Raw genomic sequence first — 12,833 nt, forward strand, 5'->3', positions numbered from 1 at the left:
TATAATCCCCAAGACCATGGGGAAAATGTCTCCAGGCCATGTCAGAGAACATCATGGCAGCCCCTCCCAACACAGACCCAGAGGCCCAGGAGGAAAAGTGGCTTCATGAGCTGGGTCCAGGGTCTCTGTGCTGTGTGCAGCCTAGGGACTTTGTGACCTGTGTCTCAGCCGCTCCAGCCGTGGCTGAAAGGGGCCAACATACAGCTTGGGCTGTGACTTCAGAGGGTGGAAGCCCCAGGCCTTGGCAGCTTCCATGTGATGTTGGGCTTGTGGGTGAACAGAAGTCAAGAATTGAGGTTTGGGAACTTCCGTCTAGATTTCAGAAGATGTATGGAAATGCCTGGATGGCCAAGCAAAAGTTTGCTGCAGGGGTGGGTCTCTCATGCAGAACCTCTGCTAGGGCAGTGCAGAAGGGAATGTGGGATTGGAGCCCCCACACAGAGTCCTTACTGAGGCACTGCCTAGTGGAGCTGTGAGAAGAGGGCCACTGCTCTCCAGATCCCAGCAGGGTAGATCCACCAGCAGCTTGCACCGTGTGCCTGGAAAAGCTGCCGACACTCAATGCCAGCCTGTGAAAGCAGCCGGGAGGGAGGCTGTACTCTGCAAAGCCACAGGGGCAGAGCTGCCCAAGACTATGAGAACCCACCTCTTGTATCAGTGTGACCTGGATGTGAGACCTGGAGTCGAAGAATTCATTTTGGAGCTTTAAAATTTGACTGCTCCAGTGGATTTTGGACTTGTATGGGCCCTATAACCCCTTTGTTTTGGCCAATTTCTCCCACCTGGAACAGCTGTATTTACCCAATACCTGTACCCGCATTGTATCTAGGAAGTAACTAGCTTGCTTTTGATTTTACAGGCTCATAGGTGGAAGGGACTTGCCTTGTCTTGGATGAGACTTTGGACTGTGGACTTTGGGGTTAATGCTGATATGAGTTAAGATTTTGGGGGACTGTTGGGAAGGCGTGATTGGTTTTGGAATGTGAGGACATGAGATTTGGAGGGACCAGGGACGGAATGATATGGTTTGGCCGTGTCCCCACCCACATCTCAACTTGAGTGAATTCCCACATGTTGTGGGAGGGACCCGGGCGAGGTAACTGAATCAGGGGGGTCTTGATTCCTTCTTACTCTCCATGTCTCTTCCTTCTCTCCTCTCCCTTCTCCCTTATCTCTTCTTTATTTTTTCTTTTTCATCTCCTTCCTTTCTCTTCTCTCTGCTTTTCTGTGAATGTATTATTTTCCGAAGGAGGTATACAATTTATGTAGCATAATCATACTGTACTTACTCTTTAGTTAGCGTAGCCTAACACATGATAAATGCTCTATAAATATTAGCTATGATGACTAATTTACATTAATATTTAATATATGAGGTAATTTATAGTATTTCATCTTAATATAACTGTATTGATACTATATCACATAATTATTATGTACTGCTATGGTTTGGATATGCTTTGGCCCCTCCAAATCTCATGTTGAAATTTGACCCCCAACGTTGGAGTTAGGTCTAGTGGGAGGTGCTTAGATCATGGGGTCAGATTCCTCATAAATGGCTTGGTGTTCTCCCCATAGTAATTAGTGAGTTCTCACTGTATTAATTCTTGTGAGAGCTGGTTGTTAAAAAGAGCCTGGCTCCTCCCTCCCCTCTCTCTTGCTTCCTTCCTCTCTTGCCATGTGATAGGTACACACACCAGCTCCCCTTCCCCTTCATCCATGAGTGGATGAAACCTGTGTCCCTCACCACAAACAGATGCTGGCACCACACTTCTTGCACAGCCTGCAGAATCATGAGCCAAATAAACCTCTTTTCTTTATAAATTACCCAGCCTTAGGTATTCCTTTACAGCAATACAAATGGACTAAGGCATATACTATATATAGTTACATATATATATATTAAATTTATATAATACAAATAATCCTGTATTGTAGTTATACAACATATTAGTTACCTATCTAGCCCAAAATGTAACAGCTTAAAACAAAAAACACTTATTTTCCCAACGTTTCTGTTGATTAGTAATCCAAACATGACTTAGCTAGGTACCTCTGGCTCAGGGTATCTCACAAGGCTGTCATCCAGGTGTTAGCTGGTGCTGTCATCATCTCAGGGCCCAACTGAGAGAAGATTCACTTCCAAGTTCATGCACGTGGCTTTTGGCAGGCCTTGGGTTGCTGGCTTTTGGCTCCAGACATCAGTGCCTTGCCACATGGGCATCTCAATAAAGCAGCTCACAACATGGCAGCTGGCTTTGTTCAGAGCAAAGAAGAAAGCAGGAGAGCAAGAGGAAGCACCAAAAATAGAAGCCAGAGTCTTCTTGTTACACAATCCTGGAAGTCACACCCCATCACCTCTGCTATGTTTCATTTGCTAGTAGTACCTAAGACCAGCCCACATTCAAAGGGGGAGGATCACACGGAGGATGAAGAACAGGAGGTGGGAGGCCAGGCACAGCGGCTCACGCCCGTAATCCCAGCACTTTGGGGCTGACGTGGGTGGATCACTTGAGCTCAGGAGTTCAAGACCAGCCTGGCCAACGTGGTGAAACCCCATCTCTACTAAAAATACAAAAACTAGCATGGTGGGGTGGCTGGCATCTGTAATCCCAGCTACTTGGGAGGCTGAGGCATGAGAATTGCTTGAACCTGGGAAGTGCAGGTTGGGAGTGAGCCAAGATTTCACCACTGCACTCCAGCCTGGGCAACAGAAAGAGACTCCATCTCAAAAACAAAACAAAACAAAACAAAACAAAACAAAACAGGCGATGGGGATCATTGGGACTCTCTTACAGGCTGCCTAGTATTAATACATATAATTTCTAAAACTATATATTTATTATATAGATGTGCTTAAATTGCTAATTATATGAGTTATTATTATTAATAACTATATACATTGAACTTTCCTGTTTTAAACCATATTTGCAAATTCCAGAGTTTCTTTCTCTCTCTCTCTCTCTCTCTTTCTTCTTATTTTGGCAGGTAGAATGAGAAGATAGATGAATGAATGAATTTTTAGAACTTGTCCTGTTTTGTTTGTTTACAGCCAGTTTTATCAGAGTTATTTATATCTTTTTTGTTGTGGGTTCAGGAACTTGAGCAGAATCTTAAACCTGGATCAAACATTTTACATTTGTGTGGTCAAGAAAGTATGACTGTAGCAGTGTAAGACTGACTACCAGTGCCATCAGGAAATTTACACAAAGCAAAATGACGAGACAGAAGCACTAATTATTGTAGATATAAATTCTATATGTTTTACATGAGACAACTTTTACAGTCTTACTGCCAAAATTCCTTTATTTTAAGACTAGCTGTTGTCCAATTTTTCTGCTTTGAAGGAGCCTATTCCTTTTTGCTCTATTGCCCCCATATCACTTCAATACATTGATTGCTTGTTCTGCTTGCTGAACTCCAGGTATACTACTCTCAAACTGCTTACTTCCCTAAAACGTTATCCTCTACCCCCTTGCATTTGACTAAGTTTTGAATGTTAATATTTCAGAAATAGGAAGTTACTATTTCAAGTCTTCATCTCAATTCAATCCAGTTGACCACATTTAGATTTTTTTTTTTTTGAGACAGGGTCTCACTGTGTTGCCCAGGCTGGAGTGTAGTGGTATAGTCATAGCTCACTGCAGCCTAGACCTCCTGGGTTCAAGTGATCCTCCCGCCTCAGCCTCCTAAGTCGCTGGGACCACAGGCATATGCCACCATGCCTGACTAATTAAAAACAATCTTTTGGCCAGGTGTGGTGGCTCATGCTTGTAATCCCAAAACTTTAGGAGGCAGAGGCGGGTGAATCACCTGAGGTCAGGAGTTCGAGACCAGCCTGGCCAACATGGTGAAACCCTGTCCCTACTAAAAAATACAAAAATTAGCTGGGTGTGCTGGTGGGTGCCTGTAATCTCAGCTACTTGGGAGGCTAAGGCAGGAGAATCACTTGAACTCGGGAGGCAGAGGTTGCAGTGAGCTGAGATTGTGCCATTGCACTCTGGCCTGGATGACAGAGTGAAACTGTCTCAAACTGTCTCTTTTTTTTTTTTTTTGCAGAGACAAGGTCTTGCCATGTTGCCCAGGCTGCAAATTTTGAGTTTTAATGTGCTAACCATTATGTCAGCTAAAGAGGAGTAAGACAGCCTCTGCCATCAAGAAACACTCAGCCTAAGCTAGGGGCAGTGGCTCACGCTTGTAATTCCAGCACTTTGAGAGGCTGAGGCAGGGGGATGACTTGAGCCCAGGAGTTCGATACCAGCCTGGGCAACATAGGGAGACCCCATTCCTATAAAAAATAAAAAAATAAGAAAAAGAAGCACTCAGCCTAATAGAGATTAAAGATATGTAAAAGAGTTTAATAAAGTGGATTATATAATTACACAAATAAACAAAGAGTTGATTTAATAGAGGGAATGATTAACTCTTCAGAAGCAGAGGGGACCAGGAAAGGTTTCTGGCAGGAGGTGACATCTAGGCTGGATTTTGATGGACAAACAAGTGTTCCCTAGCCTAAGTTTTCTAAGGACATATGTCTTTTGGCATCTAAGTCCATCTTTTGTGTTTGGCTGTTACTACTTCATTGCTTCATTCCTCTACACACACCACTCCCTCTTCCTGCCCTCCCTGCCTCATATAACCTTCCCCCTTTCTTTTCCTTCCTTTTATGGGAAATTTTTTTTGTGTGTGTTTAGCTCCTGGGTTTAATTTAGTTGGATGGGACTGTAGTAATAACGTTTCTGTACATTTGCCCAGAGGCCTTCAGCTAATGGGTGTATTCTTTACAGGCCAATAAACAGATGAATAAAGCCAGCCTAACATCTCACATCTCTGTCTCTCTCCTCTTTCTTTGCACGTTGCCCATCTTTCCCAGACGTTTTATAAAAACTAAAATTTTCCTGGGTAACTCAAACACAGATTGCCTTCATTAAGTCACTTCTATACCTGCCAGTCAATCCCATGAGGGGCTTTCTTCTTGCTGGAGAATGTGTTGTCTGCCCTCAGGAAATCCAGCCTATATAGGATGGAAGTATGGGCTGCTACTCAATGAGTCAAAAAGAACCCCAGAAAATTATGGGCTTGTAACGCTGGATGGCATTTGCTGGTTTCTGACCATTGGTGCTGATTTTGACTTGATGTGATTAAATGATTAATTGATGTACGATGCAACGGAGGCTGATCAAATCACCTCGGGAAAAGCAAATCTGGGGATCTCTATGCCTGGGGATCCAAACCTGGGCTCTGAAAACAAACGGGGAACTGTAGTAGAATAAAGGGCCCCCCATAGTTGCCATGAAAAAATTAACCAACCTTGGCCAGGCGCCATGGCTAACACCTGTAATCCCAGTACTTTGGGAGGCTGAGGGGAGCAGATCACTTGAGGTCAGGAGTTTGAGACCAGCCTGGCCAACATGGCGAAACCCCCTCTCTACTAAAAATACAAAAATTATCCGGGCGTGGTGGTGGGCGCCTGTCATCCCAGTTACTAAGGAGGCCGAGGCAAGAAAATCACTTGAACCCAGGAGGCAAATGTTGCAGTGAGCCAAGTTCATGCCACTACACTCCAGCTTGGGCAACAGAGCAAGACTCTGTCTCACAAAAAAAAAAAAAAAAAAGAAAGAAAGAAAAGAAACTAACCAACCTTGAAACAAACTGCATTCTCAAATATCTCTAAAACCCAACAGCATATTGTTGTCCTGTTCTTCTACCAGTTCCTGCCTCACTACCTTTCCTTTCCTTCTAGGATGCTACTTCCTGCCTGTTCTCTTCAGCCCTGCTCTGAACATTCTGTTCCTGTTTTCACTGCCCCAACTCCAGACTACCTCCTACAACCCCAGGAGAACACCCCCTCCCACTGCCTGGGGAGGCTCTCCTAAACTATAGCCTCTAGCCAGGCCAGCACATTGAGGTCATTGCTCTCCCTGCCAAATGACTGGCCTGAGTTCAGTGTCTCCATCTGTCTGAGCTTCATGGAAAACTTGATCGTTGCTCTAGGCTCTTCATTCTATGTCCTGCCTTAGCTATGTCCTGCTTTGCATTTGCCTTTTTGTTTCTTCTCCCCACACCCTTTTCTTTCCCTGACTCTCCTCAGACTAGAATCACATCTGTTTTCTAGCCTCAGCCCCCTCACTGTGGAGCAGATGGAAGAAGAACAAGTTCTGGGGCAGGAAGATCAGGAAGAGCTGGGCGTAGCACTCGGATTGCTCTGCGGACTGACCAGATTCCATGTATCTTAGAGATGTAGCATTTACCGCCCCCTCGGAGGTCCCAGAGGTGCTTACAAAGTGCGATTTGCTCTTTCTTCCTCTCAACTAGACTCCTTCCTTTCTTCCTTTCTTCCTTCCATCATACCCCCCTTTTTTTTTCTTCTAGTCTGTAATTTATTATTACTATCTGCTCTCTATCTCCCTGTACTTTTCTCTAATTTATTTCATCAGGGAGATATATAATGTGGACTAAAGGAGCTAACAGATAACCTGAAACTTACGTATTTCTATGGCATACAAGGTCCACCATTCCTCTGACTTGAGTTTCTGTAATTCAAGTTTGCTCTTGAATTCAAAGCGGGAATGTTTTAGTGGTTGAACCACTAGAGTCTCTATGAATAAGAGCAAATACAAAGTCTTTAAAATTCCTGGATCAAGCCTGAGCAACATAGCAAAATCCTGTCTCTACAAAAAAATAAACATAAATTCACCTGGCATGGTGGCATGCACCTGTAGTCCCAGAGACTTAGGAGCCTGAGGCAGGAGGATCACTTGAGCCCGGGTCAAGCCTGCAGTGACCTGTGATCATGCCACTGTATTCCAGCCTGGGTGACAGAGCAAGACCCTATCTTAAAAAAAAAAAAAATTCCTGGATTAGAGAAAGTGTTATCTACACATTACATGATCTAAGGAAAAATATTGGTAGAAAATAAGGCAAGCATAATAACCTTGCCTTTCAGTTTTCTTTGGGTATCTGATTGCATTTTATCCTTAAGATCCCAGAAACCCAGATTCTTAGTTAAGCTCAAACAAAGCCAAAAGACAAAGTAAGGCTGGCACCCCTTTCACAGAGCTTCTCTACATTTGAAAATGATTTGGAGAGTTCTGAAAATTTCCTCAACTTTTTATAACCCCAAGATAGCCAGCCTTCCTCTTGGACAAAACTCATATGGCATCTGTGCTTGCTTGGTTGTGAGAATACATAGGATATCCCCAGGGGAAAAAATGAAGAAGAGTCTAAACGTGTAGGTCAAGAAAGAGGCAAAAGAAAGTGAGAAAGTGGGATGAAGGAATGATTCAAATATGAAAGATAGGGAGGCTGAGGGAGGAGAATCGCTTGAACTCAGGAGGCAAAGGTTGCAGTGAGCCAAGATTGAATCATTGCACTCCAGCCTGGGTGACAGGAGCAAAATTCTGTCTGAAAAAAAAAAAAAAGAAGCCAGGGAGAGAGAGAAACAGTATCTATAATGTGCATTAAAACACACCAAGGAGAAGATGGAACTTTTCGGTAAGAAGGAACCCAAGGAAAAAAGGAGAGCTGGGACCAGAAAATAGGCTGCTGGAAGAAAGGCAATACATGAGCTGGTGCCAACTCTTCCAGGGAGCAGCAAGAGCTCTCATCAGTGTGGTCATAACATTTGGAATGAGGGTGTGAGCAACTGCCAATTCCCATCTCCCTTCTCATTCCAGCCTCATTGTAACAGTCATTCTACGCCTAGCCTGGCTTTCTTGCTCTCCCTCATCTCATTGTTTCAGAGGAGGCCAAATCTGAAGTCCTTTCCAGGGAGTGGCTCTGTTCATCTTATTCTCCAGCCAAAGTAGGAACAGCATAAGAGGAGAGAGACACATTCAGCAGCCAAAGGACTCGGTGGAAAGAGCAGAACACCATAGACAGTGAGTTGTTTGATTACCTAAAACCCTAAAGAGACAGAGGGAATGTGGGTATGTCTGTGTGTGTGTGAAAGGGCTGGAGAGGGGCAACGGGGAGCGCCACTGAACTTAGACTTGAGCAGACCTCCCAAATAACCATGGAATTCCAATGAAGGAGATGCCAAGATGAGCAGATGATATGAAAAAGACATGCATATGAGAAAGGAAGATTCCACATCAGGGATGAAAGAGGCCACAGGGTAGAGCCAAGTATGGACAATGCAAAATGTAAAATTTCCTCTGACTTGGTGGAAGAGAATAATACAAGCAAGAATAATGGTACGTGACCAAAGAATAGATTTGAGGGAGAAATGAATGTTGGGTGAAAGGCAAGAAAAGAGAGAAAGGGTTTGAGTCATAAGGGAAAATGGAGAAAGTTCTGGGAAGACAAAGAGACAGGGACCTCAGAGGCATCTTTCCCTGGCACTGAAATGCTGATGTGCCTCTGAGCATCACATTCTCTGCTATGCTCGCCACCCCTATAGATATGTCGCTCTTGGGACCCAAGGTGCTGCTGTTTCTTGCTGCATTCATCATCCCCTCTGGTGAGTCCTTTATTCTTTGCTCCCTAAACCCTCAGCTCCTCAGCTATACATGTGTGTGGCAGGAGATGGGATGGAATGAGGTTGAAGAGAAATAGCAGTAGAGATGCTTGATATCGAGCTCTGGAATTCCTATGAGAAGAAAAGAACAGATTTTGTGTTAAGGAAAAAAGGTCAGGAATGTGACTAGACTTCAGACTAGGGGAAAGCCTCCCGAGAATTATGAAACTAAAGTACAACAAAGATACACAAAAATGCACACTAACCACCCAAAGAGGGTTGAATAAACAAATTGCAAAGCAAAAAAGAAGCTGATATACAAATGCATACACAAACACAGAGGAACTACCTAGAAAGAAACTGGACCTGGGCTGGGCATGGTGGGTTCACACCTATACTCCTAGCACTCTGGGAGACTGAGTGGAGAGGATCACTGAGACCAGCCTGGGCAACATAGTGAGACAAGTTAACCTCATCTCCATTTAAAAAAAAAAAAAAAGAAAAAGAAACTGGACCAAATTAAACCTTGAAGAAGAACAGTGAGAATACATACACCATTGCCATCATACACGCGGGTATATTCACAGGCATGCGAAAAATATGTGCCACACTGACACACAAGAAAAAAGTGATCTTCACAGATTTCCCAGAATCTGGCTAGAAGATTGGCCACAGAAAGTGAATTTTAGGCTGTAAAGATGTCCTACTCTTTTTTTTTTTCTCCCTTTTCCAATACAGATTGAGAAAAATAATTCTTCTGTCTTGTTCACTAGCATAGCTAGAGGGGAAGCCGTGGGGCTAGAAGAGCAGGAAACACTAGAAGGGCTGCCAGGTCTATCAGTGGAGCTGGACTTCATTCCTGGCCAGGAATGAGGGTAAGAGGGCAGCAGGGCTTTGTTCTCAGGATTTTTTTTTTTTTTCTACCAAACAAATGCACAGCAGTGAAGGAACTTTTCTTTCTGAAGTGTTTCTATTCCTATTGGTTTTGTTCATAGCACTAATGGTCTCAGTAATTTTATATTGAGCTATACAGGAATAAGTCACAGAGATAAAGTATAACCATTTCTCCATGATTTTCTGATTTGTCTCATAAAAGGGTTATGAGGTATAGAACTGCAGTCACTCACATCTCTTTTCTCTTCCTTTGCTATAGACTGGATACCCCTGGGGGTCAATAGTCAACGAGGAGGTAGGTGAACCCTTGGATAGGGGCTCTGTTGGAGTTCTTATCAGAAAAATTTAGATGAACAGAGTTAAAAAAATCCTTCCTGCTTATCTATCGCTGCCAAAAACAAAAAAACTTTCCTACAACAGAGAGATGCATTGCCAAAGTGTGAGAAATAGGATCAGCTTCACCAGTTTCCACAATCCTGTTATCCCATTCATCAAAGTTTCTTGTGTGTGTGTGTTTGAACTACTGAAACACCTTCCCAAGACCCCCTCTATGCCCATTTCTTTTCACTTTTCTCTACACATCTCCTATCTTACTCAGAAAACGCTCACTAGTCCTTACAAAAAGCATTCCTTAATCCATGTAACTGTGGAAAAATGAAAGACCGGGTAAGAAGTCATCTTATACCCATAATCCCAGCACTTTGGGAGGCTGAGGCAGGAGGATCGCTTAAGCCCAGGAGTTTGAGACCAACCAGGGCAACACAGGGAGACCTCATCTCTAGGGGGAAAAAAAAAAAAAAAAATTAGCCTGGCATGGTGGTGCATGCCTGTGGTTCTAGCTACTTAGGAGGCTGAGGCATGAGAATTGCTTGAACCCAGGAGGCTGAGGTTGCAGTGAGCCATGATCATGCCATTGCACTCCAGCCTGGGAAACAGAGTGGGACTGACTCAAAAAAAAAAAAAAAAAAAAGAAAAAAGAAGTCATGTCAGTACTAAGTGAAATTGTGGCATAACTGGGCAAAACCCAAAAGGTATTTTTTGGTTTTTCTGCTTTTTAGGTATTTTTTGCTCACACCATTCTCTGTAGCAAAAATCCCAAAAGTTGTGACTCCTAAACGACTTTCTTCAACTTCATGAAGAAAACTCCATTCTGCCTCAAGGCATTCAACATAATCATAATTTATCTCTTTATTTCTCCCCTCCCAGGAGAGTTAGAGGACAGAGCGCTCTAGTAATGCAACCTATTAAAAGGATCATGAAATCAATTTAGTGGGTCACAACTGGTATTAGTTTTTTAAATGAATTAAGATAGACCAAAACAAATATACCAAGATGCATTGCATGTGTTTTACAAGAGTAAAGTATTATTTCATACAAATTTAATAAAACTTCTCTTAGTTTTCCATATGTATGTACCAGGGTACAGTATAATATATTTTTCTTGCAGTGGGTCCTGGTACAGAAGACAAAAATACAAAATTTTTTTCTGTTATTGGTAAAAATATCTGAATCCCAGAGTTTCTGAATCTAGATCTGAATCTAGGAAAAAAGGGCAGGAATGTGACTAGACTTCAGACTAGGGGAAAGGCCTCCGGAGATTTCAGCACCAGCAAAACTGAAAATCGGAATTCATTTTTCTGGGCTGATTAGGAACCAGTTCTATGTTATGACTTTAGATGGTTTTCTTGCAGACATATCATAAGGTACGATGAATTGTCTTGCCTGTCATACCAAGCACTTTGGGAGGCTGAGGTGGGGGGATCACTTGAGGCCATGAGTTTGAGATCAGCCTGGGCCACACAGTGAGACCCTTCCATTTTTGTTTTTTTGAAACGGAGTTTCACTCTTGTTGCCCAGGCTGTAGTGCAATTGTGCAATCTCAGCTCACTGCAACCTCCACCTCCCACATACAAGTGATTCTCCTGTCTCAGCCTCCCAAGTAGCTGGGACTACAGGCATGCACCACCACGCCTAGCTAATTTTTTGCATTTAGTAGAGACAGGGTTTCACCATGTTGGTCAGGCTGGTCACGAACTCCTGACCTCAGGTGATCTGCCCGCCTCGGCCCCCCAAAGTGCTGGGATTACAGGTGTGAGCCACTGCTCCCGGCCTAATTTTTTGCATTTAGTAGAGACAGGGTTTCACCATGTTGGTCAGGCTGGTCACGAACTCCTGACCTCAGGTGATCTGCCCGCCTCGGCCCCCCAAAGTGCTGGGATTACAGGTGTGAGCCACTGCTTACAGCCTGAGACCCTGACTCTTAAAAAAAAAAAAAAAAAAGCCACGTGTGGTGGTTTGTCAGTTGTCCTAGCTCCTCAGAAGGCTGAGGTGGAAGGATCACTTGAGCCTGGCAGTTTGAGGCTGCAAATGAGCTATTATGGCACCGCTGTACTGCAGCCCGGGCAACAGACTGAGAGTTTCTCTCAAAAAAAGAAAAGGAAAAGAAAATATGTTAATTTTTTTTTTCAGAGAGAACTTCATGAATACTAGATAAAGCATTTATATGGTGATAGCTCTTGAAACAGTTGGTTAAACTGAGGTATACACAGAAAAACCGTACTCTGCCCTGAAATCCCAGAGACAGCTAGGATACATTCTCAAGCCCTCTGTTCTCCCATTGCTTTGCTCCTGTTTCTGTGAGTGGCTGGACTGGAATGTAGCTAGGCCTCTGGAGAAAGGGAACCAGGAAGGATTGGGCTATACCCAGGAGAGACTCCACTCCTCTCCTGCAGGCTCTGGAATGATTCAGGTTAGCGGTTTTTCAAATATTCTGTGGGATTGGAATAGACTTGCATTCCTTTTATTAAAGATTGTTCTTCCAATCAATGACGTCCAGCTAAAAAAAAGAGTGTTCTGAAAGAAGAAATACTATAATGAATGTGAAAGGTTAAGAGGCTTTTTTGTCAAGGCCGTTGATTTTTTTTTTTTTTTGGAAGGAGAGTCTCGCTCTGTTCCAGGCTGGAGTGCAGTGGCAAGATCTTAGCTCACTGCAACCTCCGTCTCCTGGGTTCAATTCATTCTCCTGCCTCAGCCTCCTTAGTAATTTGGACTACAGGCATGCACCACCCATGCCTGGTTAATTTTTGTATTTTTAGTAGAGATGGGGTTTCTCCATGTTGGCCAGGCTGGTCTCGAACTCCTGACCTCAAGTGATTCACATGCCTTGGTCTCCCAAAATGCTGGGATTACAGGCATAAGCCATGAAGCCTAGCCAAACCTGATGAATTTCTGTCTGTAATTTAGAAAAAAGGATGAGGTGGGCAAGGGGAACTCCCATGAAATGCTTTATTTGTATTTCACCTTTTAAACAATCATCCATAACTCTGACATGCTTTATTAAAATATTTGTTCCCATCAGATTTACATCTGACGTTTATTAGTAGAATCCGAAGTTAAAAAAAGAAGTCAGGCCGGGCATGGTGGCTCATGCCTATAATCCCAGCACTTTGGGAGGCCAAAGTGGTTGGATCACCTGCGGTCA

General features: G+C 43.5%; 1 protein-coding gene and 1 pseudogene across 1 annotated transcript in view; one reads left to right on the plus strand and one right to left on the minus strand.

The window, feature by feature from the left end:
* Positions 1-6,227, minus strand: part of LOC105521374 — an 18,852-nt pseudogene extending 12,625 nt beyond the window's left edge.
* Positions 6,228-7,888: 1,661 nt separating this feature from the next.
* MFAP5 (microfibrillar associated protein 5) overlaps positions 7,889-12,833 on the plus strand; it is a 14,902-nt gene continuing 9,957 nt past the window's right edge. The window contains exons 1-3 of the mRNA XM_011955598.1: positions 7,889-8,195; positions 8,402-8,461; positions 9,612-9,647. Of these exons, the coding sequence (XP_011810988.1) occupies positions 8,129-8,195; positions 8,402-8,461; positions 9,612-9,647 (163 nt within the window). The 5' untranslated portion in view covers positions 7,889-8,128. The remainder of the gene's footprint in view (positions 8,196-8,401; positions 8,462-9,611; positions 9,648-12,833) is intronic.

The sequence above is a fragment of the Colobus angolensis genome, unplaced genomic scaffold (genome assembly GCF_000951035.1).
Source record: "Colobus angolensis palliatus isolate OR3802 unplaced genomic scaffold, Cang.pa_1.0 Scaffold11, whole genome shotgun sequence".
In the NCBI taxonomy this organism is placed as follows: domain Eukaryota; kingdom Metazoa; phylum Chordata; class Mammalia; order Primates; family Cercopithecidae; genus Colobus; species Colobus angolensis.